Genomic DNA, 27,559 nt, shown 5'->3' with positions numbered 1-27,559 from the left:
TTATTTTGTTGCTTTTTCTTTAACCCATTTTGGGCGGGAACCCCTCTTTATGTTGTAATTTAGCTATTGAAAAACAGCAGACCTACAAGCTACGAGCTTGTAGGTCTGCCATTTTTGAAAAATCGTGAAAATATTTATTTCAGAAAACTGGAGGATTTAGAAGATTTTTTTTTAAATGTTGAGGTCAGGCCTTAAAAACAAATTGTCGTTCATATTTTTGGAAACCATCCAGAAATGGCTGCTATTATTTGCCCAAGTGTCTGTTTGGCCATTTTAAAAGGAAATGGAAAAGGAAATGCTTTGGCAATGTCTCGGGACCCCCGCCCCGCCCCCTCCCGACCCCCAATATAAATTGACTGCTACAATAACCTTAATAATAGAGACAATACACCATGAAACCGGATGTAATCATTAGGGAAGGCGTATGCATGTACTATGTGTACTACCAGTATATGTAAAATCTTCATTTCCATTTTCCAGCCATTCAAAAAACTTTTATTTTCTTTTTTTATCTGGCGACACCCAGAGGGGTCGTGACCTACGGGTTGAGAACCCCTGACATAGAGTAGGATGACACTGATTAGTTGATGTGTTCATGCACTTGTATTTATGAACGTTGCAACGTAAACAAAACAAAAAAAAAAAAAAAAACACAAGTTTGGTGAAAGCTAAATTCCACCCAAATATTTAGATATTGCTCTAAAAACAGGACGCCATGCCCACACCTGAAACGGTTACTCTGGTTAACCCATTCTGAACGGGCACCCATTTTGGTGTTAGCATCATGTTATGCTTTAGCTATTGAAAAATAGCAGATCTACAAGCTCGTAGCGCGCCACCGAGTGGCGCGCTACGAGCTTGTAGGTCTGCTATTTTTGAAAAATCGAAGAACGACAGACATTTTTAGAATCTGATCTCAGGTCAGAATGGGTTAATCAGACCAGTGTGTGTCCAGTGGAAACCTCGTATGAATCTGATCTCAGGTCAGAATGGGTTAAGGTTCAAGCTTTATTTGTCTCCCGAGGAAGAAACTAGCATGGCCCTTATTATGCCCACGTCGCCGCAGAGCAGCGCACAAATACATTTCGGCCCCTCATACCTCATACTGGATGAACCTGGCCGAGTCCTCCAGCACCAGCTCCTCTTTGCTGGTGGGGTTGTCCCGCGTGGCCAGAGCCAGGCAGCGCAGGGTGTCCCTGCCCGTCCCGTACTCCCTGATGACCGACATCACCTTCTCCTTGATGCCGGGGGTCAGCGCCACCTTGTCCCCGCCCACGCGGATGTGAGTGCACCTGTCGATCACACCCTCTGGGGCTCCCTGTTGTTGAGGAAGGAAGCGGGGAGACGACAGACGTATTATAGGAATACCTGGACTAAAAAAAAATATTTGTATTTTTTTTTTTATGAAACATTGAAAATGTTGTCAGGCAAGATTATGAGCATGGCCTTTATGGCCGGGTTGCACCATGATTCAAGCAATCCAGGGGGAAAAGTGAAAAAAAAGCTCGTGAAACGACAAGTTCAGTTAACGGTACTTTGACACGGAATACATTTTTAAACTACTGGGGATATATATTTTTTTTTTCACCAGACTGATTTACTGACTGATTTACCGACGGGGGGGGGGGGTTAATACTTGCTCCTGGGCTTCTTTTTAGAAGAAAAAAAAACCTGAATAAAAAGATTTTGAAAAGAAAATAAACTGGGGAACATGCGTGTGCACAGTTTCACTCCATTGGGTTGAGCAGGGCAGACATTAAGCTGCTCATTGACAGGCTCAAAACAGACAGAGAAAACATGCACGCACTGTCGAGGTCTGGCAGAGATTAAAACGAAGGGGGGAAAACAAATAATAATGGGCATAATGGAATCATGAAGAACACTGGCGACACTGTAAGCATGTAAAATAGCAACAATGGAGCAATACATTCATATTGAAATAAAGGGTCCACTTTTGGTCTAAGAGCCACTGGAGAATTATACTGTTGTGGCTTTCCTAGATTGGAAAGGAATTTTTTTTTGCACTTTAGCCCATTCTGAACGGGAACCCATTTTGGTGTCAGCATCATGTTATGCTTTAGCTATTGAAAAATAGCAGATCTACAAGCTCATAGCGCGCCACCGAGTGGCGCGCTACGAGCTTGTAGGTCTGCTATTTTTGAAAAATAGAAGAACGACTGACATTTTTAGAATCTGATCTCCGGTCAGAATGGGTTAATCAGACCAGTTTGTGTCCAGTGGAAACCTCGTATGAATCTGATCTCCGGTCAGAATGGGTTAAGATTTCTTACTACATGAATACTTATTTGCACGTCAAACACACCATCTGTACTTTACCTTGACAAACATCTTGCCTATGGAGGAGCGGGCCTTGTTTGGCGTACAGTACACAGACATGGACTTCCTGTCTCTGGAAAATTCCAAGGTCAACTCTTTTTTCATCAGCTGCTTAATCACCTGGAATCATAATGTATATAACAACAACCACAACAAGATGAGTACAACATAGACATATCTGTCTGGAGTCTCAGCATCTCGTCTAAGCCTCAGGTTAACCCTGTGAAACCCGGATTAATTTCTACTTGCGAAAAAAAAACAGATTTTATGCACATCATGCAATTATTATTAAAATAATAATAATAAATTAATAATTTACATTTGGGGGATATCTTTAACAATAATGAATAAAACATGTTCTAGAGTACATTCTAATGATCACAAAAAAAAAAGTTATTTGACTTACTTTTATCAGGGTTAAAGGTCAAAGGTCATGGGTTAAACATTGTTCAAAATTGCAGACAACAATTCCAGAGATTTTTAATTTGTGTGAATTTCAGCCTCTGTGGGGGGTATTTATATAAATACATAAATATCATGACCAATGGCATCGCAATGAACATCAATGACGACGTTTAGGTGAAAAAAAGAACATAAAAAATAAAATAATTAATGAATTAAAAATATGTTGTAGTATTGCAACCAGGGGGGCAGTCAGACAGATATTTTGTGAAGCCACAAGAAAATCGGGATTTCCTGAAAGTTCATATAATGGCCTGTTGTGGCGCTGTCATTGGGCCCAAAATAACCCATAGCCCCATAGAAGTCCATGTATTTGGGCCCAACTTCACCTAGACTGTATTACCTTAATAAACATGGTCATGAATACTTTCTGCTTCCAGTCACTAGTTTAAAGTCTCATTTCTAATGTCATAATATTCTTTTTGGAAAATTATGGTCCCATTTATAAAAAGAATGACCATAAAGTCGCGCATGTTCTGAGGGGCGTGGCTACCGTTACAGTCTATGAACGGGATCCCCCACCCACTCGAGTCAAAATAAAAACCAACGGAGAAGAAGGGGGGGAAGTCCCGCCTCGTTGTCTGGGCCAGCCAATGGCCAGCTGGGCCCAAAGGGATCTAGAAAGATGGCGATGTACACAAGGAAGGACTGACAGGCTTCATTTTACGTTCATGTTAGACCCGAGGAACGCTTTGTCCATATTTTTTACAGTCTATGATTGCAACGCTGGGTGTTACAGGGTTAAACGGCACAGAAAGCTCACACTTAACCTAACCTATGCCTCCTGTGGAGAGAGAGAGAACACCAAGTTTGACCGAACTGGGTGACTTACAGAGTTACAGGCGTTGGCCCTCTCGATCTTGGAGAGGTTCTTGACGTCTGTGTCGAAGACGTTCATCTTCTCCACCAGACAGGTGAGAGCCGTCTCTGTGGCCTCGCCGACCTTCTCGAATACACCCTTGGCCTAGAAATCAGCAAGGACATAATATAAGGAGGGGGGTGGAGGGGGAGGGGAGGGACGAGGAATCGAGATATATTTCACCGTTGCAGAGCACCGACACAGTGAACCAAACAACCCAGCAAGCAGTGTTGATTTCGTCGACTAAAAACCAAGGCGATAAATGTTCGCCGGCTACCTTTTTTCCACTGACGAAAACTAAATGGAAACTAAGCTATGACGACTAAAACTAAGACTAAATATATTGTCAATTTCGTCAACAAATAAAAACTAGACTAAAATGTTAGGAAGGGACTAGTGGACAAAAGATCCACAAGTCATTTTACACTTGCTAAAAATAGCAGATAGCAGCTATTTTCAGCAAGTGTAAAAATCAGCCATTACGACGGCATCAAGGCCCACCAAAATACATTTTAGCCGACTAAATAAACTGTAGATTTAGTCGACTAAAACTAGACAAAGACTAAAACATTCCGGGTCACTAAAATGTGACAAAAAAATAGAGAAAGAGAAAACAACAATCTAAATTTGCTGTAAAAAAAAACCAACACTGCCAGCCAAGTCAAGTGCCTCTGATGAAACAATGGTAGTCCGTCCACCAACCTCGTTGTAGTCCAGTGAAGAGTCATTGCAGAGAGCACAGATAGAGGCCAGCTCCACTAAGGCATCGTACTGGGAGCACTTCACTGGTTTACCGTCATGGAACCTAGAGAAAACAGAGATGAGTGAGCAAATAGCTGTGGAATACTGTATATTTATTTTTCAAACTATCCAACTATAAATGTGCCACGTCTCTGTCTGTGTGCATGCGCGCGCGTGCGCACGGTTGTAATGCACGTAACTCGAGAAACGTTCGCCCCCACCGACTTCACATTCGACACACGCGTTCCACACCCCCTCAGGGAGTGCAGTGCCCGGTATCGCGTCGGTCGGACCCACGGTTCTCCAGAACCACCACAAAAGGCCTCTGGTCAGGCCTTGCCAGTTGGGCCTAATGAGCCAAAGTCCCCTCACCTGTGCAATTTCCAGGCCTCTGCCTGCAAATTGATTACTTAACCACTCCACTTTTCACCGATTTGCACTCTTCAGACTCAGTCCATGTGGACGGATAGTTAACCCATTCTGACCCGAGATCAGATTCTAAAAAGGTCTTCTACATCCTGACAGTTTTCCATTCTGACCCGAGATCAGATTCTAAAAATGTCTTCTATGTCAGTCGCTCTTCGATTTTTCAAAAATAGCAGACCTACAAGCTCGTAGCCCGCCACTCGGTGGCGCGCTATGAGCTTGTAGATCTGCTATTTGTCAATAGTCCATATATAAATGCACCATTTGTAGAGAATGAATAATAGACCCTTGAAGCGTCATAAATGGGTCAATCTGGGTACCCGATGGCAAAACAAAGGAAAAACAGTGCCCTCTTTTCCTTATACAGTCTGTCTCGAGAGAGACGATACTATAAACGGGTTAAGCACAGCTGCGGGTAGTACAATATATTGTTACGGTGTGCCAGGTTGGACAGCTCCCGTCCAGTTAACTCCATGCTGGCCCACACACATATACATAAATGGGGAGTGATGGGGAGTTTTAATGATTATGTTATAAAAAATAGCAGACAAGCTCACATGCGCAGCACTTGTAGATCTGCCATTTTTGAAAAATCGTGAAAAAGTGGCACAGATCTTTGAATAAATATTCTTTCAGCACGGACGTTTTTAACTCATATCTTTGCTTCTGGGGGGGAGGTCCCTGGAAAAACATATTGTCAGATCAGATGGGGGGGGGGGGGGGGGTCGGCAGCCAATTACATATATCTTTGGGGGTCCTTGACACAGAAACATAGGGATTTTCAGAAAACGGTCAGGATTTAGAAGACATTTGTAGAATCGTCCTCGGGTCTAAATGGGAAGAGGACCGACATGCAACCGATGAGGGAGATGCTGAAATACTCACACGTCTCCATCGGGAGCATATGTAGAGCCAGTTATGGTGAATTCTTTCAGAGAACAGCTGTCACCGGTAACCTGGTCAATGATGAACATCTAGGGGACACACACAAACACACACACACTTAACTGTTAACTTGAATGCATTGACAAACTGTCGCAACACTGCATCCAGCAGGTGGCAGCACACCACAAGCAGTTCAACAGTAAAAATGTGATCGTGGCAAATTCATATTAAGGCTGTGCTATAGAACGTTTGTGTGAATACGTTTATATTTTGTCCACATTTGTATGGTAGAGTACGTTAACACATTATAATTTTAAAGCTGCTATAAGCAATATGTCGTCAAAATTGTAATGATTGTATTTTTCCGTATTCAGACGGCCAGCAATGGGTAAAACGCTCCCAAAAACAATATAGTCTCTGCGACACATCTAGGGGCCGCAATCTGCATTCAAAGATGTTCCTAGAAGCTTTGCCATTGGTCGATTTGCCTGCCTGATTGGTTAGTCATTTCGACAGGGTTTTTTTCCCCCTTTTTTTCGACCAATGACATTCTTTGAATGCAGAATAAAGCCCCTAGATGTGTCACAGAGACTACATTTTTGGGGAGCGTTTTACCCATTGCTGGCTGTCTGGACAAAGAAAAATAAAATTTTGACATAATATTGCTTATAGCAATTCCTTGCATGTTAGGACAGGAGACAAACGTTTCGGCTATCCAGCCTTCATCAGTATCACACTGGCTGGATAGCCCAAACGTTTGTCCCCTGTCCCAACATGCAAGGAATAAATTATTGGAATGCAGTCTTGGTGTGTGTGTGTGTGTGTGTGTGTGTGTGTGTGCGCGACCCATCACCGTTATTTCATTCGATATGATTTGATCGGTTAAGTAGCCTTGCCGAGCCACGAGGCCCATAGGGGGCAGGAGCCCATCTCCTGTTTCTGTAGCGTGAGGCAGCTTGATGTACAAGAAGTACACCTCACTGGACATGACGCTAGTATGACGAAGGGACTCCAACCCTTGATGCTGAGTGTCAAGCAGGGAGGCACTGGGTGCCACTTTTAGAGTCTTTGGTGTGACCCGGCCGGGGATCGAACCCCGACCTCCCAGTCTCAGGGCGGACACTCTAACCATAAAGGGCAGTCCATACTCTCTCCGACCATCGAACCTTTCTTCGGAAAGCTCCGGTACAACTACAACATGACGTCACTCGCAACTTCTGAAACGCATTCCTCCGAATGTTTGTTCTGAAAGCTGCACACTCCCAGATGTTGTGACTCGCCGAACTCTACTTCGGAGAAAGAATTAAAGTCTGATCTTTCCGACGAAAAGTTCGGTGGTCGGAGACAGTATGGACTGCCCTTAAGGCCACCGAGATGGTGGTCACACGAAGAGCAATATATAGTCCCTTTCACCATGCAAATCCCCCACTACCGATTAGGCATGTAACGATATATATCGTATATATATATCTCGATATATCGATTATTATATCCCGACGATATGTATCGATTTATTTTAAAAAAATCTATTAAAAAAAAAAAATTAAGGGGGGGCTAGTGTGTGATATGAAATGTGAGCTGTAATCATATTCCATCATATTCACATGCTTTGAGAGAAATGAGACGGACTCCAATGCAGTCACTTTCAGTAGTAGAGGCCTGCAGACAGTGCAGAGGGGAGCTGTATGTGTCTGACGCAGGTGTCCCAGGTGATGGTCGTTAATTGATGCCTCTTTAATACATCAAGGAAGGCAATTATGTTTGCAATGTAGTGTCACACCGTGTGAACTGAATGGTGATTTTGACGGTTGTTTCATATAATCAGAGAGGACTTTTCCGTTTGGATGAATGGGGGCTCTCTATGGGGAAGCGTAACACCTAGGTATGGTAACGAGAAGACTCACCCCCCCGGTGCGTGCCCGTTTTTCCTCCCGGAATTTTCCCCAGTGAGGGGGATAACTTTGTAATGTGCTATTGGCTGTTTGTATTCTTTTTGGAAAAATATAAAAAGATACTCCTGTGGAAAGGCTATATTATATTACTTATATTGACCCTATAAACAATTTAGTATTATTTAGTATATGTAAGGTTTTGCCCCCTCAAATGGTACCTCGTCAGATAATCCCCACATATCCTACAACAACTTCTGTGAACAGACTTCACTGTAGTAGCTTTTCATCAATTATTATTTGTACTTAGGAGGCTGTCTGCTGTCATGAAAGTTTAAAGTTAGAGAAATTCAAAATCCAGCCGTCTGCTGTCCAGCCTCTCCCACCCCTCACTGGGGAAAATGCTGGGAGGAAAACAGAAACTGGGTGAGTCCTCTTGTATTCCTAGGCATCACCTTGCTGGCAAAGATGGCAGCCGTGTGATAACATGGTCAATTCCTCTCTCTCTCTCCTCTTACCCTGCACACGGACATCTGATTGGTGGTCAGCGTGCCCGTCTTGTCGGAGCAGATGACGGAGGTGCAGCCCAGCGTCTCCACGGAGGGCAGGCTGCGGACGATGGCGTGCTTCTTGGCCATGCGGCGAGTGCCCAGAGCCAGGCAGGTGGTGATGACGGCGGGCAGACCTGGAGAATGGAAAACGTGTCTGACCTGAGTTCAGATTCTAAAAATGTCTTCTACATCCCGACAGTTTTCCATTCTGACCTGAGATCAGATTCTATAAATGTCTTCTATGTCAGTCGCTCTTCGATTTAGACCTACAAGCTCATACCGCGCCACTCGGTGGCGCGCTATGAGCTTGTAGATCTGCTATATTTCAATAGCTAAAGCATAACATAGTGCTAACACCAAAATGGGTTCCCGCTCAGAACCATTCTGACCTGAGATCAGATTCTAAAGAAATGTCCGTTTGAAAATGACAGTTTTCTGAAAAAGCCATGTTTCTATATGTCAGTCGTTCTTGTCGATTTTTCAAAAATAGCAGACCTACAAGCTTGTAGCGCGCTATGAGCTTGTAGATCTGCTATTTTTTAAATAGCTAAAGCATAACGTAATGCTGACACCAAAAGGGGTTCCCGGCCTAAAATGGGTTAACCCATTTAGACCCGAGTTCGATTCTAACAAAATGTCTTCTAAAATCATGACAGTTTTCAAAAAAAAAAAAAACATGTTTCTATGTCAGTCGTTCTCAACCTTTTTCCATGTTTAGGACCCCCAAAATGATATGTAATTGGAATAGCGGCGCTGGCATTACATTTAAGACAAATGCACTTGGAATGTATTTCATTTGTAATCTACCGAATATTTGCGCACAGCAACACTCAAAGCACAAAGTATTGCATTATGGGTTTGAGCTGACATGGGCCCTTTTTTATGTCAGTCAATCAATCAAGTAAACTTAATTCAAATGGCAGATGCCAAAAATAGTTTTTAGATTTAAATTAAATATTCTTTAGGGGCGTGTCCTGTGATCTACCTGCACAGCCATTGCGATCTACTGGTAGATCGCAATCTACCTTTTGGGCACCCCTGCTATAGAGCGTCGCAGTCACGCCCCCTTTCAGAACGACGAGTGACCCAGGAAATGATTCTCCGTTCATTTTCCCCGTAGGCTTTTCAAAAAGTATATATTTAAAGACGGTTTACGCCGCGGACAAAGCCAACTCGGATCGTGACAAATCACGACAAGAATTGCAATGTTTTGGGGCCGATCAAATAATTAGTAAGAAGAAAAACAAAGTGTTGTATCCTGCCTTTATTTCACTTCTTTCAAATTATTTGATCGGCACAAAATATTGCATTTGTCGGCGTGATTTGTCACGATCCGTGTTGGCTTTGTCCGCGGCGTAAACAGTCTTTATATAAATACTAGAATCATTTCCTGGGCCACTCGTCGTTCTGACTGCGACGCTCTTATAATGTGGCATGCGCCTGGACCGCTAGGCCAGCGGACGCCCCCATGGTTGTGGTTTTTTGGACTGGTCGTCACTAGGGCATTCACTTCTAGTCCTTTTTACTAGTCGACTAGCCACCGAGTGGCACGCTACGAGCTTGTAGGTCTGCTATTTTTAGACATTTCAGGATTCAAGATTTTTTTTAGAATCTGATCTCAGGTCAAAATGCGTTAATGAACCACCATTCTTCTGTGCGTTTAGAATCTGATCTCAGGTCAGAATGGGTCGATGCCCCTATAATCATCCCTGGCTTACCCTCTGGGATGGCGGCCACGGCCAACGCCACGGCGATCTTGAAGTAGTAGACGGCTCCGCGGATCCAGGAGCCTCCGTGGACAGGATCGCTGAAGTGTCCGATGTTTATGATCCACACGGCGATGCAGATCAGTGAAATAACCTTTTCAAAGTACATAAGGAGAATGCAGCGGCATGTTGGGATCAAATGTCGTTCATATACAGTATATATATATATACCCCGAGGGCAGGCATGTCAAGTCAAAACAAATACGGGTGCGCACAGCGCCAGTGTTGTTTTTGGCAGCAAATTTCTATTTTTAGTTTTAGTCATATAGTCTCTTGAAACGTTTTCATTTAGTTTTTGTCACAATTTAGTCACCTGGAATGTTTCAGTGTTTATTCAGTGTAGTTTTAGTCGACAAAATATCGTACGATTTTAGTCGACTAAATATACAGTTCATTTAGTCGACTAAAATGTATTTTGCCGGTCATTGATGCCGTCGTAATGGCTGTTTTTACACTTGCTGAAAATAGCCGATCTAGTGACGCGTTGTGAGCTTGTAGATCTGCCATTTTCAGCATGTGACCAAGTGTAAAATGACTTCTACTGGATCTCTTGTCCACTAGTCCCTTCCTAACATTTTAGTCTAGTTTTTATTTGTTTGACGAAATTGTCAATATATTTAGTCTTAGCTTTAGCCGCCATAGCTCTTCATAAGTCTTCATTTAGTTTCCATTTAGTTTTCGTCAGTGGAAAAAAGGTAGACGACGAAAAAAATTCGTCATAGTTTTAGTCGACGAAAACAACACTGGCGCCGCATGAAAAAAACCTAACACCAAAACCTTTTGGTGTTAGCATCGTGTTATGCTTTAGCCATTGAAAAATAGCAGATCTACAAGCTCATAGCGCTACGAGCTTGTAGGTCTGCTATTTTTGTAAAATCAAAGAACGACTGACATAGAAACATAGCTTTTTCATAAACCTTGGAAAGCTGCTCCCCAAACTCATCCAGTTTCTTCTGCAGGGGCGTGCGCTCCTGCTCCGTGGACGCCATCTCGTCGCGGATCTTCCCGATCTCCGTGTCGACCCCCGTGGCCACCACCACGCCCACAGCTCTGCCCGCTGCGATGTTGGTGCCCTGTGTGGAATGTCGAGAAAAGTCGTACGATTAGTCACACAAACACACACACACACACACACACGTTACCGCAGTGAAATTTGTTCTCCGGCATTTGACCCGTATTCTCTTGGGAGCGGTGAGGCGCAGCTGTGCGCCGCGCTCGGGAATCATTAGTTGATTTAACCCACTCTGACCTGAGATCAGATTCTAAAAATGTCTTCTACATCCTGACAAGTTTTCCATTCTGACCCGAGATCAGATTCTAAAAATGTCTTCTGTCAGTCGCTCTTCGATAAATAAATAAAATAGCAGACCTACGAGCTCGTAGCGCGCCACTCGGTGGCGCGCTATGAGCTTGTAGATCTGCTATTTCTAAATAGCTAAAGCATAACGTAATGCTAACACCAAAACCTTTGATGCTGGGTGCCAAGCAGGGGAGGCATTGGGTCCACATTTTTACAGTCTTTGGTATGACCCGGCCGCTACCAATTCCTACACAGGTTGTGCTTATAACCACGCCCCTGGGCAAGTTACGTTTACTGAGGTTAAGGTTAGGTTTAGGTATAGTTTTACTGGGGTTAGGTTTAGGTATAGTTTTACTGGGGCTAGGTTTAGGTATAGTTTTACTGAGGTTAGGTTTAGGTATAGTTTTACTGAGGTTAGGGTTAGGTTTAGGTATAGTTTTACTGAGGTTAGGTTTAGGTATAGTTTTACTGAGGTTAGGGTTAGGTTTAGGTATAGTTTTACTGAGGTTAGGTTTAGGTATAGTTTTACTGAGGTTAGGTTTAGGTATAGTTTTACTGAGGTTAGGTTTAGGTATAGATTTACTGAGGTTAGGGTTAGGTATAGATTTACTGATGTTAGGTTTAGGTATAGTTTTACTGAGGTTAGGATTAGGTATAGTTTTACTGAGGTTAGGGTTAGGTATAGTTTTACTGAGGTTAGGGTTAGGTATAGTTTTACTGAGGTTAGGGTTAGGTATAGTTTTACTGAGGTTAGGTATAGTTTTACTGAGGTTAGGTTTAGGTATAGTTTTACTGAGGTTAGGGTTAGGTTTAGGTATAGTTTTACTGAAGTTAGGGTTAGGTTTAGGTATAGTTTTACTGAGGTTAGGTTTAGGTATAGTTTTACTGAGGTTAGGATTAGGTATAGTTTTACTGAGGTTAGGGTTAGGTATAGTTTTACTGAGGTTAGGGTTAGGTTTAGGTATAGTTTTACTGAGGTTAGGGTTAGGTATAGTTTTACTGAGGTTAGGATTAGGTATAGTTTTACTGAGGTTAGGGTTAGGTATAGTTTTACTGAGGTTAGGGATAGGTTTAGGTATAGTTTTACTGAGGTTAGGTTTAGGTATAGTTTTACTGAGGTTAGGGTTAGGTATAGTTTTACTGAGGTTAGGGTTAGGTTTAGGTATAGTTTTACTGAGGTTAGGTTTAGGTATAGTTTTACTGAGGTTAGGTTTAGGTATAGTTTTACTGAGGTTAGGGTTAGGGTTAGGTATAGTTTTACTGAGGTTAGGTTTAGGTATAGTTTTACTGAGGTTAGGTTTAGGTATAGTTTTACTGAGGTTAGGGTTAGGTATAGTTTTACTGAGGTTAGGGTTAGGTTTAGGTATAGTTTTACTGAGGTTAGGGTTAGGTATAGTTTTACTGAGGTTAGGTTTAGGTATAGTTTTACTGAGGTTAGGTATAGTTTTACTGAGGTTAGGTTTAGGTATAGTTTTACTGAGGTTAGGGTTAGGTAAAACAAATCGAGGGCAGGACTCACAGAGAAGAGCATGTTCTTCTTGTCCTGGTTGACGGCGCGGGGGTCCGGCACAGGGTCCGTGTGTTTGATCACAGACACCGACTCTCCTGAAGAATAAAGTCATGAAATCAGAATTACACAAAAAGACGGCAAAAATATGATGCTGGGTATAAGCTCTACTCTCAGGGTTAGAGGACTGATTGTAAGACTGTGTAGCTGAACAAGTTTTAGGTCACTTTTGGTCCATGAATTCAATGCAGTGTTCAATGCACCCTTTTAACTTTAACTTGTTTTTCATGTATAGCTCACTGTCTAGAAGTCATATACTGTATACCCATTTAGACACAAGTCTAGTCCTAAATCCTGACCTAAGGTTTCTGAAATGCTACAAATATTTATTCTAAATTTACAAAACGTGTATGTATGTGTATATATATATATACATACACACACACACTCTTTACATGGCAACACCACCACAAAAAGGGGTCCCCTTTTGGTGTTAGCATTGTGTTATAATTTAGCCATTGAAAAATAGCAGATCTACAAGCTCATAGCACTGACGACGACTGACAGAAACATAGCTTTTTCAGAGAACTGTCAGGATGTAGAAGACATTTCTAGAATCTGATCTCAGGTCAGAAACTCAGAATGGGTTAAAACACCACAAGGGGTTACCAGTCCTTAATGGGTTATGGGTGTATGGGTGAGAAAGAAAAAAAAAAGTTATAAGTGAACGAGAGAGGGCAAGAGAGCTCGTGGGCAATCTGTGCGATGTCTGTGCTGGACTGCGAGGGAGCCTTTGACAGACCGCATGGCCATGAATGGGGGAAGGAGAAGAGAGGAGAAAAACAAGCTGGAAATCACTAAAATATCTCCTGGAATTTGCTACCAATTAAGGCAGTCGTGCATGACGAGATTCATAGAAAATCGAGTCCGGTCTACAGTGCAGCACATTACACACTCGTTGAGACATATTTGCTTCCTCAATCGCACTCGGCCACGACGTGTCCAGTCAGTGACGTCGTGCTCGTATAGCGCAGTACCACGCCGTGGTACCAGTGAAACAAAAAACACCACTGTGTATCCAATTACAATCGACGTCATGAATATATGCATAGGGACAAATGCTACGAGGAGGCTCAGGGCTTAAAGCCCCCCCCCCAAAAAAGCCCCAAGACTGAAAAAGATTTTTTGCAAACCTGCACTGATCTCATTAAATGACACCTGTGAAATCCTCAGGACTGAAATCAGTCCCCAGGACTGAGAACTTTAAGCCCTGCGGCCTGTGAGAAAGGGGAGGGTGTTTCTTTCCCTGCGCCATCCTTGGGAGACACTGGGGGTAATGTAAGGGGGTCCTCTGAGTTACTAGTACAGGCCCAGGGGACCACCAAAAAGTATTGATTTAACCCATTCTGACCGGGCACCCATTTTGGTGTCAGCATCATGTCGTGCTTTAGCTATTTAAAAATAGCAGATCTACAAGCTCATATCGCGCCACCGAGTGGCGCGATATGAGCTTGTAGGTCTGCTATTTTTGAAAAAAATCGAAGAGCGACTGACATTTTTAGAATCTGATCTCAGGTCAGAATGGGTTAATCAGACCAGTGTGTGTCCAGTGGAAACCTCGTATGAATCTGATCTCAGGTCAGAATGGGTTAAGTATTGGTTTAAGTGGTGAACAGTCTGAAAAATACACAACACAATCAGCGCCGGAAATAGAATTGCCGGGAGCCTGCCCTGGAGCAACATCATATTTTCAGATGGGGGGGGGGCGGGGTCGGTGGCCAAATAAATATCTTTTTTGGGGTCCTTGACAGGAAATATTGAGCACCACTGATATAGAAACATGAGGCATTTCAGAAAACGGTCAGGATTTAGAAGACCCCCCCCCCCCCCCCACGTCAGGCATAAATGGGTCAACCCATTTTGACCTGGGAACGATTCTACAAACACCTCCGAAATCCTGACAGTTTTCTGGAAAAACTAGAGCTAAAAAACAAATGCTCCGAAAGAATATATTCAAACATTTGGGCCACATTTTCACAATAAAAAAAAAAAAAACAGCTAAAGCTAATAACATAATGCTTGGAACCCCTTTTGGTGTTCCCGCCCCAAAATGGGTTAAGAGACTCCATAAAAACTAAAGTCTTACCTGTGAGAATTGATTGGTCAACCCGTAGCGTTGTAGACTTTATAGACGTAAGTCGAATGTCCGCGGGAACTTTATCACCAACTGTAGACATAAACAACACAACGATTTCATATCATTTGACCATAAAAAAGGGGTCTGTGAGTCAAGTTGATTGCAGAGGAGTAAATACTTCTGTAATTGAATTAGGGTTATTATACATCTCTATTGGGCCTGTGAATATGAGACTAATACATGCAAATGATATACGATATAGTTAAGTACTTTATTGAGGGTCATCCCCATGTTCCCCAGGTTCTATGTTCCCCACTTACCTTAGCGTTAGGTTTCTGGTTTAAGGACTTCAGTGTTTTGTACTATACAATTGTATACTGTATGTAAGTACAGAACAATTGTTTGTTTTTGCCATCTTTGCTGAAGAGTCAATTATGTTTTAGTTTATTTTATGCCAGTGTTAATTTTTAGTTGGCTAAGACTAGATAGTTTAAGTAGCCTATAGGCAGGCCTAAAGTTCAATGGATTGTTCAAAGACTGAGCTTAAGTCAGAAATGTGCTACTAAAAGTAACACTAAAGTTGCTAAAATACCTTTAGTCTTACTATAATTACTAGGTTAGGTTTATTCTAAGTGGGGAACAAAGAACCTTTTTTGCATGGTGGGGAATTGTCAGTTTGCACTGAAGTTTGTTTCGTCGACCCAGCGGCCTTGTATGCAACACATTATACACCAACACAAAGGCCATCCGCTTATCTAGAAAGTAAGACAAAATGTGGAAGACAACTGTGGGCACCCGCAATACAACGCACTCGCACATCTTCACTTGACTTGGAACAAGAAACTAAAGTCAATCCAACTCACAGTTCTTGAGAGCAATAAAATAATCAAAGACCAACGTAGCAGCTGAAAGAGTCATGCATCAAAAGTTATTAATGTTCCACTCCCACTCCGGCACAGGAATAGATTGCGGCTCATTCTTTCCACTAACAGAAGAAGGCTTTGGTAATTCCTAGTAAAACAAATGTTGAATGTAAACATCCCCCTCAATCTTCCAAACAAATCTTTGTGGTGCAGAAAGTGGACAAGCAGGAGGGGGCTATTAAAGCCACTGACATTTATTATCTACGGCTAAGAGGGTATCAAAGAGGCAGGTTTCTCAAATGCAATTTGCATCCAGTCTGGGAAGACGAATGGAATGATAAGAGCAACATTGCAGCTGGATGGGCTCAATGGAAGCAAAGTTAACAGTTCAGGGGCAGTATTATAGCTGTAGCCGAGTGGAACCTCACCTTTACAGTGATAAGTTTTACCTTGGTAGAATGTCGTCACTTTTCATCTATCATAACTGAAGTTCCTGAACAAGACATTCAAAAGGTAATCAAACCACCAACTAACAAACTGAGGAAATGACGTCTTAAAAATGTATTGAAAGGTTGCATAAGGAGAAGACAGCAGACATTTAGATCCTTTTATTAGGTGCTAAAGTATACAAAGACTAACGTTTCGACCTTGCGGTCTTCATCAGAGTATTGAAAGGTTATTTAAAAAAATAAACAAAAAAGCATTGCTTCTATTTTAAGCATGTTTTCTCCTATTATTCTTAGTCTACAAGTCCACAAGAAATCAGTGACAACTATGCATCTGGAGAGAAGCCAGTGTTGGTTGTTTGACCTTTTGTTTCGCCATAGTAAATAAATAAGAAAAGCTAAAACTGCGGCGAATGAAGTACACACAGGTTAGGAAGGAAAGTGAAGATAAAAAAACAAAGCTATGAACCGGAGGCTTCAAACGGATACCCACGCAGAGAGCAGAGATTGGTGACAGACATGTAAACTCACCCCCCCCCCCCCCCCCACACCCCCACCCTCCACATTGCCCTTCTCTGAAGAGGAAGGAAAGGAGGGAAGAATGAGGAGAGAGGGGGGATTAGATGAGACCTGCGAACATATCCAAAAATGGGAAAACTATTTTGATCAGTTGTAGAACATATGCTGCTCATCTGGAGTGTGTGTGTGACGTGTGTGTGTGTGTGTGTGTGTGTGTGTGTGTGGAGAGAGATTTGAAAACATTGTAAAAACAAAAAGAAAGAAAAAAAAGGAGTGCAGCCAGGAAACAAAATACATTTTTCTGTTCATCACCAGCCATTCAGTCCTATTAATCTATTGATTACGATGGCATACAAGAGTGGGGATTAACTTGAGAAACAGCGTCTACACACACAGCCAGAGCCCCAGTATAGGCCGAGGAAGACACTCCGGCTTCACACAAATCACTACAACATTATCTAATGGAGTCAGACAAATTTTTCACAATTCAGTTACAGGCTATATAACTTGCTTCCAAAGTTCTCAAGAGGGGCGTATTTTCCATTTTACAAAGCAGCCTCTAGTCTATGCTGCACCACATTATTTTCTTCCCACACAATCACGCCATCCTTACCGGCCACCTCCACGATGTCTCCAGGCACGATGTCCCTGGCTTTGATCCTCTGGACACTCTTTCGGTCCTGGCGGTACACTTTCCCCATCTCCGGTTCGTACTCCTTGAGTGCTTCAATGGCATTCTCTGCATTTCGCTCCTGAACGGTTGAAAAATAAAATAAAATAAAGTGGCACAGGAGTCAGTGTTGTTTTCGTCGACTAAAACTAAGACGAAAAATGTTCGTTGACTACCTTTTCCACTGAAGAAAACTAAATGGAAACTAAATTAAAACTATGCTATGGTGACTAAAACTAAGACTAAATATACTGACAATTTCGTCAACAAATAAAAACTAGACTAAAATGTTAGGAAGGGACTAGTGGACAACAGATCCAGTATAAGTCATTTTACACTTTACACTACGCATGCTGAAAATAGCCGATCTACAAGCTCACAACGCGTCGCATAAAATAAGTAATTATGACGGCAACAAGGCCCGCAAAAATACATTTTAGTCGACTAAATCACCTGTAGATTTAGTCGACTAAAATCTTATGACATTTAGTCGACTAAAACTAGACTAACACTAAGACATTCCAGGTGACTAAAATGTGACTAAGACTAAGTGAAAACTATTCAGGAGACTAAAACTAAAATAGAAATTTGCTGCCAAAAACAACACTGACAGGAGTAAACCATAGACATAAATAGCCCGCAGGTAGGTAGACGCCTCATTGGCCAGTGGGGCTGCACGTCAACACCAGAGTAATCAAGTAAGAGTGGCGACACTATAGCGTTGACTCCCATGATTGTTAACAATGGAAATGCGGAAGTGATCGTTCAATCTCAAAATGGGACAGTTCCAATGTTTTAGAACTATAGCCCATAGGCCTGTCGAACGCTCTCTTAACTAGATTACTCTGGTCGACACCGCCCCTATATTACGGGTAATGCGGTATGGGACGCTTTTGCCGTATGGGACGCTTGCCATTATAACTCCACTCCAAATAATATGCCGGAGTTGTGCTGAAGAAGTACATGAGGCTAAAGGAACTTTTATATGTAAGATATGTTGTTTTTGGGGCCTGGGACGGTAGTTTACATTTTTAGGTCCAAATGGTGAGATATATTGCGATGTGACGCAGTTGATTAGAATTTAAAATGTCAAGTGGTGCCACCCTTAACCATCATGTAAAAATAAAGGTTATTTAGAAAAGTTTAATGCTTTTACCTGCCAAACTCCCACAATGGCATTCGCTATGAGAATCAGTAGGATAACAAAAGGCTCTACGAATGCTGTGATGGTGCTGTCTCCCTCTTCAAACCAGGCCAGCACCTGCACACAAAATGGGAACAGCTCTCATATCTTCATAAATATTCACTCCATAATCGACGAGTATAGCATTGCAAACAGACGTCAATACTCACAAAGGATATGCAGGCAGCAAGAAGAAGTATTCTCACGAGTAAATCTTCAAACTGCTCAATCACCAGCTCCCAGAGAGATTTACCTAAAGAATGGAGATTTACTGTACTCAGAACATGCACATGCGTGTATTCTTTTAGAAAACAACTAAAGCACTTCAGCGCATTTAGGCCCGAGGACGATTCTACAAATGCCTTCTAAATCCTGAATTCTAAAACCTCATGTTTCTATGTCAGTCGTTCTCAAACATTTTTAAGTCAAGGACCCCCAAAAATATATGTAATTGGCCGCGGACCCCCCATCTGAAAATAGGTTGTTCCAGGGACCACCCCAGAAGTAAATATTCGAGTTAAAAACGCTCGCTCTGAGTCTGAAAGAATATATATATATTCAAAGATTTGCAACACATTTTCACGATTTTTCAAAAATAGCAGACCTACAAGCTCATAGCGCGGCACCGATCTGCTATTTTAGCTAAAGTGTAACATAATGCTTAAAACACCAAAAGGGGTTCCCGCCCAGCATGGGTTAAAGTAACCATATACTGTATATTCTTGGACGACCTGGGTCCCCCGGGGGGGCCTGTATTTGCCCCCCTCCTTTTTTTTAATTTATCTATACGCCAAATAAATATCTTCTCCAAAAATAGACCTTCGACAGTCTTAATGTGTTGCAGGCCTAGGGTTGGGATCCAGAGGAACCGGAATCGGTTCCATCGTATTCGGAACAGTTTCCGGAACCGGTTTTCATCACACTGTCAGAGCTGGCATTTGGACTGCACGTCTATGCTTCGTATGCTATTACAATACCAGTGACCAGACTAGAGCCTCTCTTTATTTTATCCCACTATTTTGCAACCCATTATTTTCACCCAGTGTCAAATTATCAAATGTAATCCTGGGTTCTATACACTCTGTCTGCCAAGCAGCGGACTGACCTCATGCTTCCTTCTATGCATGAGGAGTCCAAGCTGCTTCTTTTCACCTGACAGGGGGGAGTTTCCCTGGTTGGACGTAGCGCGTGCCACGTGGAAGGAACACGTTATTCCGACCAGTTCCTTTCCCCTCCATCAGACGTCCCAGCTGGCCAGGGGGAGGTAGTTTAGAGACCAGGATTACTGCATGTTTTTTTTTAGGGTACCTACCCTAGGGGACACGGGGAGAACATGCAAACTCCACACAGAAAGGCCCTTTTGCCAACCCCGCCTCCGGTATAGGCACTGATGACGCAGAGGAGCGTCCCCAGTGGGAATCGAACCCAGGACCTTCTAGCTGTGAGGCGACAGCACTACAGACATGTGACACCCCCCCAATACCAGTGCTTCTCAAACTTTTAGACAGTCCATTTGGAAACCCCAATAGGAATCGTTAAAGAACCAGAACCGGAACATTAAGGATCCCTAGTTGCAGCGCAACCTGCCGTTGTGAATGTTCGCCCAGAGATTAAAATAGGGTCCCAAAACGCAGTTTATAGTTAAGGGACGCAATACGACGACGACCTCTGCATCCACGGGATGCACTACGGTATTATTCTAGTTTATTTTGCTAGCTGTAGTTATAATAATAATGTCTTCTTCCGTTTTCTACATGAATATAACGAGATTATAACCATATAAAATGAAATGGGGAGTTAAATGCTGCAATTTGTAAAAATGGCAAAATATGACTCCTAACGTTGTGGAAATGGGACTCATAAAATGTCCCTGGGACTCATCTAAAAGACCATTCCCCGCATCCCGGGACTCATTACATTGAAAAGCTATTTACATCACTGTTCGCCTATTATGCCAAAACCCAGAAAATCATGTGGTCAAGATTTAGCTCTGAACCTAAAACAGAAGACGTCCAGAATTACGTTAAGTTTCACTTACCCTCCTCAGCTGGTAATTCTGCAATCCATCCCAAAGACACCACAATCAAAAGGAGAGAGGAACAAGACATTATGTCAAAACATTAGCTACACCATTATGCCTTAAATGGTGTAGTGTGTGTGTGTGTGTGTGTGGGGGGGGGGGGGGGGTGCGTAAATTTAAACAATAAGACAGAGAGAGAAAATTTAAACAATAATAATAACGTATATGCCCCCTTTATAATGTGTGTGTAAAGTAAGCGTGTGCGTCGCGCCGGGACCGTCACAAAAGTTTTATTTGGCCAAATTAACGTCGTGCCGTCTCTTCTGCTCGTTAATTTCGGCATTACAGGTGGTGGTGGTGACGTCGTCATGATACTGTACATCAAAATGTCTTTCTAATCGTTTTTTTTTTTTTTTTTTTTTTGAGAGAAAAAATGCCAAAAGAGCAGGGGGTGCTACCGTGCAAGAGCACCCCCTAGTGTCTATCTGTGCACGCCACTGAGTAGTATTACAACACGTTGTCTCTTACCGTTAGGGCCATACTTCTCTCGCTGCTTCTTCACTTGGTCCAAGCCCAGGCCGGTGCTTTCATTCACGTTAAAGAAGCCATAGACTTCTTCCACCGTCTTCGTGTGTGCCTTGTTGTCCATGGTTGGGTGGTGAGGGAGGCGAGCGGCCACTTGAGGACACCACTTCTTTCCCACTATAGGCTATGCCCTATAATAACTCTACTCTTACAAACGTCTTACGTAAAAAAAAAAACGGATAACTTTAATAAAAAGTTTAAAAAAAAAAAAAAAAAAAAAAACCTATAACTCCACTCTTACAAACTTCTTACCTAAAAAAAAACCCGGATAACTTTTAAATAATCTTTTTGGACAATGCGGTGAATGATGACACAACCGGGTGAATGCTTTTATTTACGATCAGACCCGGCGGACAGTATATATACACACACGTTGCTATAGTGCCAGGCTATGTGCCCTACAGTATGTCGGCCCAGCCATGATGAATGACAAGGGATGAAGTGGCGTGAATGCTAACAGGCTAGCATAAGCTATAGCTATGAGTTTATAATATACACCCAAACCAGACCGTTGCCCTCCTCGGGGTGTTCTGTTCCGTTGGAGATTCGCCGGGTCGGCCGCACTCAATGCAGCTCAGTCAAAGAGATATAATGTAACGGTCCAAAAAACGAATATTATGTATCGCTGACACTAAAAAAAAAAAAAAAAGCAGTTTTGTATTCTTCCTCCGATATTCCAAGCGATGAGAGCACTTTTTTAAGTGAATCTTATTTTAGACGAATCAGTAGTATAGTGTGTGTTTTAAGAGTTGCATGGGGCAAGCTGTCAATCCTCCGTTCACTTCAGGCTGGCTGCTGCTGCGGAATGGAATCACCACCACCACCGCCGGTCTTCTTCATCATCATCATCATCATCGACACCGATCGTTTGTTCAGTGTCCGCATGTGGAATCTGCTCATTGGTTGGAAAAACCCGGAAATCCTATTCTCTTTTACGCTCGCTCACGCTATGGACATAGATCGAGTTGGGACCAGGCATAGAGTATTAAAAGGGGCTGGGACATTGGGAGGGGAAATGGGGAATCCCGGACGCCGGGGCCGTCTCTGTTAGTTGTATATCTATGCTCTCAAACCTAACCGAGTGGAAGTGTGCATGTAGACATGTAGACTAGAGCGAGTGGCGATCGGGAGCTAGTTTTTTTTTTTTTTTTTTTTTTTAAGGGGACGCAAAATCTCGTCCACTCCCACTCGCCTCACTCACACTCGGTCACTCCAGCATGGCGGTGTGTTACGGTGGAATTGGTGACCTGCTGAAATATGTGACAATCGTGTACACTGTACAGTACTGTAGTGACTACTAGTGGTGGGTGGGTGTAGAAGACAATCACATAATAACGTCAGTGTCCTAATGTAAATCGTTACAGTTTGTTTATTTAAGCAGAGTTCAGCGTAGCAGTATTTTGTAAGTTAATAAATAATGTGATGTTCACAAGATGGTCACAGATTTTGGCAGGTCACCAATTTCACCATAACACCGCCATGCTGGAGCGATCGAGTGTGAGTGAGGGCGAGTGGCCAATATTTAGGGTATTGGAATGTGGCTGTCATCTCAGCGGCTCAGCTCCTATCACCGCCAGGCAGCTATACGCTCCTGAAGCACACGACTCACACCGAATTCATCATTCCACAAATTAAATTAAATTCCGGGTTGGCTATATGGCCATCTCTATAGCTCCAATCATCACCCACATAGTGTAAACCTCTCCATCAAACAGGGACAGGTCCCCCAATATTTCAGACTGGCCAAAGTAACCCCCCTGCACAAGAAAGGGAGTAAATTAGACCCCGGCAACTACCGCCCTATATTTCTATTCTAAGCTCCATCTCGAAAGTGATGGAAAAAATAGTCTATGAACAGGTTCCAATCTGGTTTCAGACAGAACATCCCACTCCACTGACACATGCCTTCTCTATTTGAGTGACCACATCAAACACGAGGTGGATGCTGGCAAATACTGTGGCATGGTCAAGCTGGACCTCCAAAAGGCTTTTGACACACAAGCTAAAAGCAATTGGTTTTGATAGCACATGCAGTGAGCTGGATGCAATCCTACCTGGAGGGGAGAGAACAGATGGTGGAGGTGAACGGAACACTGTCCCCTCCCCTCCCAGTGAGCTGTGGCGTTCCACAAGGAAGCATACTAGGGCCTTTACTGTTCCTAATATATGTAAATGACATGACATCAGCTTGTGACTGCAACTTGTTCCTGTTCGCAGATGACTCAGCACTGCTGGTCTCAGACAGGGACAAACTGCAGATTGAAAAGGCCCTCAGCTCTGAATTCGGAAGAATCTGCACCTGGCTCGCTGATAACAAACTATCTTTACACCTGGGAAAAACTGAATCAATTCTCTTTGGATCTAATAGTATAATCTCAGCAAGGCATATGGCTTCCTGGTTAGAGTGGGTGTGGGACAGTGGGTAACAATATTATCACACAAAAAGATGAAATTACCTACCTAGGTTCCATCCTGGAGCCCTCGTACAAGGTTTCTTCGACTATGCATGCACCTCTTGGTACCACAGCACCTCAAAGGCCCTTAAAACAAGGCTCCAGACTTCCCAAAACAAACTGAAACTTGTCAGGCTCCTACTTGGCCTCACCCCCCTTAACCCACTTTGACAGGCTAGAATGGCTTAGGGTCGAAGACAGAGTACAGCATCTTGCAATGGGTCTGGTCCACAAGATTCGATACACAACCAAGAAACCCATGTAGCCTACCTGTCTAAATACTTCCTTAATGTTAACAAAGTCCACACCCACAACATCAGAGGGAGTGCAACAAACCATGTGCAACCCAGACTCGGCACAAAAGAGGGACTAAGTTCTTTTCGCTCCTATGCCACCAAAATGTGGAACGCCCTACCAACAGTCATTAAGGCATGCAAATCCCTTGACTAGTTGACTCCTTCAAATCCGCTCTCAAAGGGCACCTACGGACGGCTGCAATTCGAAACTGGCCCCCGTAAAATTTGAATCGCCCCCCCCCTCCCACCCACCCTTTTCCCCCTCACTGTATATGTTTCTTTTCCCTTTTTACCTCCTTTATGATGAATTCCCGTTCTGCTCTTTGGCTTTATAGAAGTGTAAATTTGTACGTCTCTAAATGTTTTGATGAATTGAACAAGGTGGACCCTCTTGTAAACAAGTGTAATGCTTTATTGAGTCGTCCACTCACAGTTAACAGTCTTTGTATTGAGTTGTGCTTGAATTGTACTGTAATTCTGCAAACTGTTAATAAATATTTAAATCAATCAATCAATGGCTATACCCAGGCCAGTGAAATTTGGACTGCAGTCATAGCCATTTGGAATGGAATAAGAAAAATCTGATTTGATTGATTGATTGAAGTATTTATTAACAGTTTGCAGAATTACAGTACATTTCAAGCACAACTCAATACAAAGAACTGTCAACTGTGAGTGGAAGACGCAATAAAGCATTTCACTTGAAAAAAAAAGGTTAAAAATGAGGAGAGGGTGGATAACAATCAAGGTACTTTATTTAGCTTGGCTGTTTTTAACTTTTCTAAATAAAGTACCTTGATTACCAAGTACCAAGAGAAACAAAGAGAGTCCTCTGCCATGGCCTGCTGACAGAAGAGATGGCAGACTGCATTGTGCAGTTACACTGCTGGCTGTGACGCCAACTCAGCTTTATTTATTTTTAAAATAATAATATTTGATTGAATTTCATGAGTTTTCACATGAAGATGTTTCATAAACGTATAAAAGTAGAACAGACTAGAATCACAATACAATAAAATTAAAAAGACAACTGAGGTTTCTATGGCAAAGGAGAATCATCCGTGACAATGTGGCAAAGAGCTCTGTGGCACGGCCTTGACCTTGAGAAGGAGATAGAACAAGAGCTCGTTGCATTCACGAGACAGGTGATCTATGGAGAGAAGAAGAGTAGCAGCCATGGCTGAAGTCTGTGCTGCCAAGTGGAAGATAATGAAGGAAAAGAAAATCATGTATCCGTCTCCCTCCAGATGCAGATATATGCCAACACTGCCTCCGCGCCAACTATACTTGCCGTATCTAGTGCACCACCCCAAACTGAAGCACCACCCCTCGCCACTCGGACATGGTTGGGGAGTTGGTGGGTGGTCGCTGTTGTCCTGTCTCCCAACACACCTACCTGCACCAGAATCTTCAAAAAACTGAAGAGGCTACTGGAGATTGGAGAACCTGATTTGGACATGATCTGATGCAGGACAATGTCACTATGACAGAAAGAGAAGATGGGTCTGGCCACATTCATTGTCCCTATAATGTGCACGGGCTACTGGCACCGTTCCACTTCATCATATCACGCAAGAGACGCCACACACCAGTATAGAAGAGAGATAGTCACTTACTCACTTGTTGTAACTTGTAGGGATGCCACAAAGTGACCATCAGCCAAATCGAATAGTCGACAGCTCTGCCGATTAATAATCGATTAATTGAACCCACCCCCTATATTAATCAATATCAGATAAAACGTATAAGATTTTATATTATGCACATGCCATGGTCACATAACCATTATATGTTGAGTGCATGCTTTGATGGTTACAGTTTTATAATCAGTTTTGATGAGTAAACCTTTGTGGAGATCTTCTCAGTTCTCATTGTATGCTAGTTACTGCCATTCAGGATGGAAAATGAAATCCATTTGGATTTGGGGAGAAGTAGTTTCATAAGGGGCTGGTATGAAGTACTTGATATAAAGAGAACATGTTCCGTTCACTAGTCTACACTCTACTCTACACCTGCCTTCATTTCATCTGATTGTCTGTCTGGCAGGCACTTAACAAGCAATCGTTAACTGTGTCTGTTAGAGAGAGGGGCAGAGAAGAGTGGCTTTGCTCAACTTGATTTATACTTATATTCTCCACTCTGATGAAGGTACATGTTCGATATATCATGCAGCCTTACTTATTAGCCAATATTTTGGCTATTAAACTGGATCAAAAGTTCATTTTCAGAGATGGTGCCGGGCGTCATTTTGAAATTGGCCCTCTAGCAAAAAATGCTGGGACATGGGGGCTAATTCTTTTATAAAGGGTCCATAGAGGTCAAATCAATCATCAAAACATCCTTGCCAGAGGACGGTCACAGAACCTCAGTTTGTGACTCTACTAAATCTATTCTATTCATGACGATGATGTGACTGTGATTCATGTAGCACACGGAATACATGCTAATCCTACTGGCAAAGACAACAATAATTGGGCTTGCAGGCAGCGAGAGAAAAACTCTTATTGGCTTTCCAAACGTTGTTTGGTCGCATTCCGGTTGTTCATGTCGTCAAATCAGGGCGATTCGATATTTAAAGGCGTGTAAATGGCGGTCGGTTTCAGCCATGAGATTTATCAAAGGACAGACAATGTACGCTAGGATCGGCTGTATAGGAATAGGATTGCTTGATAAATCCCACACCGACGTGGGCGTAAGGTAACCCCTGGGCTAAAAAATAAGATTGTTTGTACTCACAAAAAATGTGTTTAAGAAGAAAAGCGGCCTCCTGGTGGCATCCAGGGAGTGTGTGTGCACAGTTTCGCTGCAATCATATCAATGGTGCCGGAGATTTAGATTAGCTGTTCACAGACAGGGCTGACACACAAAATAGAGACGCCTTCGGCCTGGGGGACGATTCATTATTCTTTTGCACTTCAAGTTTATAGGCCAGGCAGCCGAAGGCCATGAGTTATGTTTTCGCCCCTGTAAGTCCGTCCATGTCTGACCAAAGTGCATAATGTCTCAAAGTATATTAGAGAGAAGAAATATATATATATATATATATATAATATACAAATGCCGGCCCAGAAAGAAAGAAATCAATAGTGTTAATGGGTATAGTGATATTGGCCACCCCAGTCAAAACTGGGGTTCAGAACTGAGAGCGGTTTAGTGTGTTCCCCTACATGTGTTACGCCATTACTATAGGCCAGGCGGCCGAATTGGACCAGAAATTGTTTTCGTCCCTGTCTGTCCTTGGTGTCTGTCAGCGAGCAGCTAATGAGACCAAAAAGCAAAGAAAGTGCATAAGTCTCTAGAGTCTATTAGAGGGCAAAAATTAATAGAGAACAAATGCCCCCTAAATTTCATCTTCAAGAAAGAAAGAAAGAAAGAAAGAAAGAAAGAAAGAAAGAAAGAAAGAAAGAAAGAAAATCAAGTCAAAACTGTGGTTCGGAACTGAGAGGTTTTAGTGTGTTACGCCATCCTGTTGAAACTCAGTCAGGATTGCAGAAGACACGTGGTTGTCTACACACTGAATGGGTTTTTACGGTAATGGCACAGCATTATGCACTCCTGTAACGTTCAGCAGCAAACAGCGAGGAGTTTGATAGGATCTTAAACAACTGCATTAGTGCTGCCTTATAGGCACGAGGGAAAATAGGAACCTTATAGAACGGAGGTG

The 27,559-nt window shown here is 42.7% G+C and overlaps 1 protein-coding gene across 2 annotated transcripts in view; it reads right to left on the bottom strand.

Moving 5' to 3' along the window:
• atp2a2b (ATPase sarcoplasmic/endoplasmic reticulum Ca2+ transporting 2b) overlaps nucleotides 1–21,966 on the bottom strand; it is a 34,711-nt gene extending 12,745 nt beyond the window's left edge. For both annotated transcript variants that reach the window (XM_083794477.1, XM_083794476.1), the window contains exons 1-15: nucleotides 21,090–21,966; nucleotides 20,580–20,597; nucleotides 18,712–18,794; nucleotides 18,515–18,619; nucleotides 17,302–17,440; nucleotides 14,870–14,950; nucleotides 12,736–12,821; nucleotides 10,834–10,989; nucleotides 9,869–10,010; nucleotides 8,118–8,284; nucleotides 5,711–5,799; nucleotides 4,361–4,463; nucleotides 3,632–3,763; nucleotides 2,338–2,457; nucleotides 1,100–1,318 (exon numbers count right to left, since the gene is read on the bottom strand). In XM_083794477.1, the coding sequence (XP_083650603.1) occupies nucleotides 1,100–1,318; nucleotides 2,338–2,457; nucleotides 3,632–3,763; nucleotides 4,361–4,463; nucleotides 5,711–5,799; nucleotides 8,118–8,284; nucleotides 9,869–10,010; nucleotides 10,834–10,989; nucleotides 12,736–12,821; nucleotides 14,870–14,950; nucleotides 17,302–17,440; nucleotides 18,515–18,619; nucleotides 18,712–18,794; nucleotides 20,580–20,597; nucleotides 21,090–21,210 (1,761 nt within the window). In that variant the 5' untranslated portion in view covers nucleotides 21,211–21,966. The remainder of the gene's footprint in view (nucleotides 1–1,099; nucleotides 1,319–2,337; nucleotides 2,458–3,631; nucleotides 3,764–4,360; nucleotides 4,464–5,710; nucleotides 5,800–8,117; nucleotides 8,285–9,868; nucleotides 10,011–10,833; nucleotides 10,990–12,735; nucleotides 12,822–14,869; nucleotides 14,951–17,301; nucleotides 17,441–18,514; nucleotides 18,620–18,711; nucleotides 18,795–20,579; nucleotides 20,598–21,089) is intronic.
• Nucleotides 21,967–27,559: the final 5,593 nt, after the last annotated feature.

Source organism: Protomyctophum parallelum, assembly GCF_964188405.1.
Source record: "Protomyctophum parallelum genome assembly, chromosome: 21".
Taxonomy (NCBI): domain Eukaryota; kingdom Metazoa; phylum Chordata; class Actinopteri; order Myctophiformes; family Myctophidae; genus Protomyctophum; species Protomyctophum parallelum.
The sequence above is the reverse complement of the archived record's forward strand: the minus strand, read 5'-3'. Positions and strand labels throughout refer to the sequence as shown.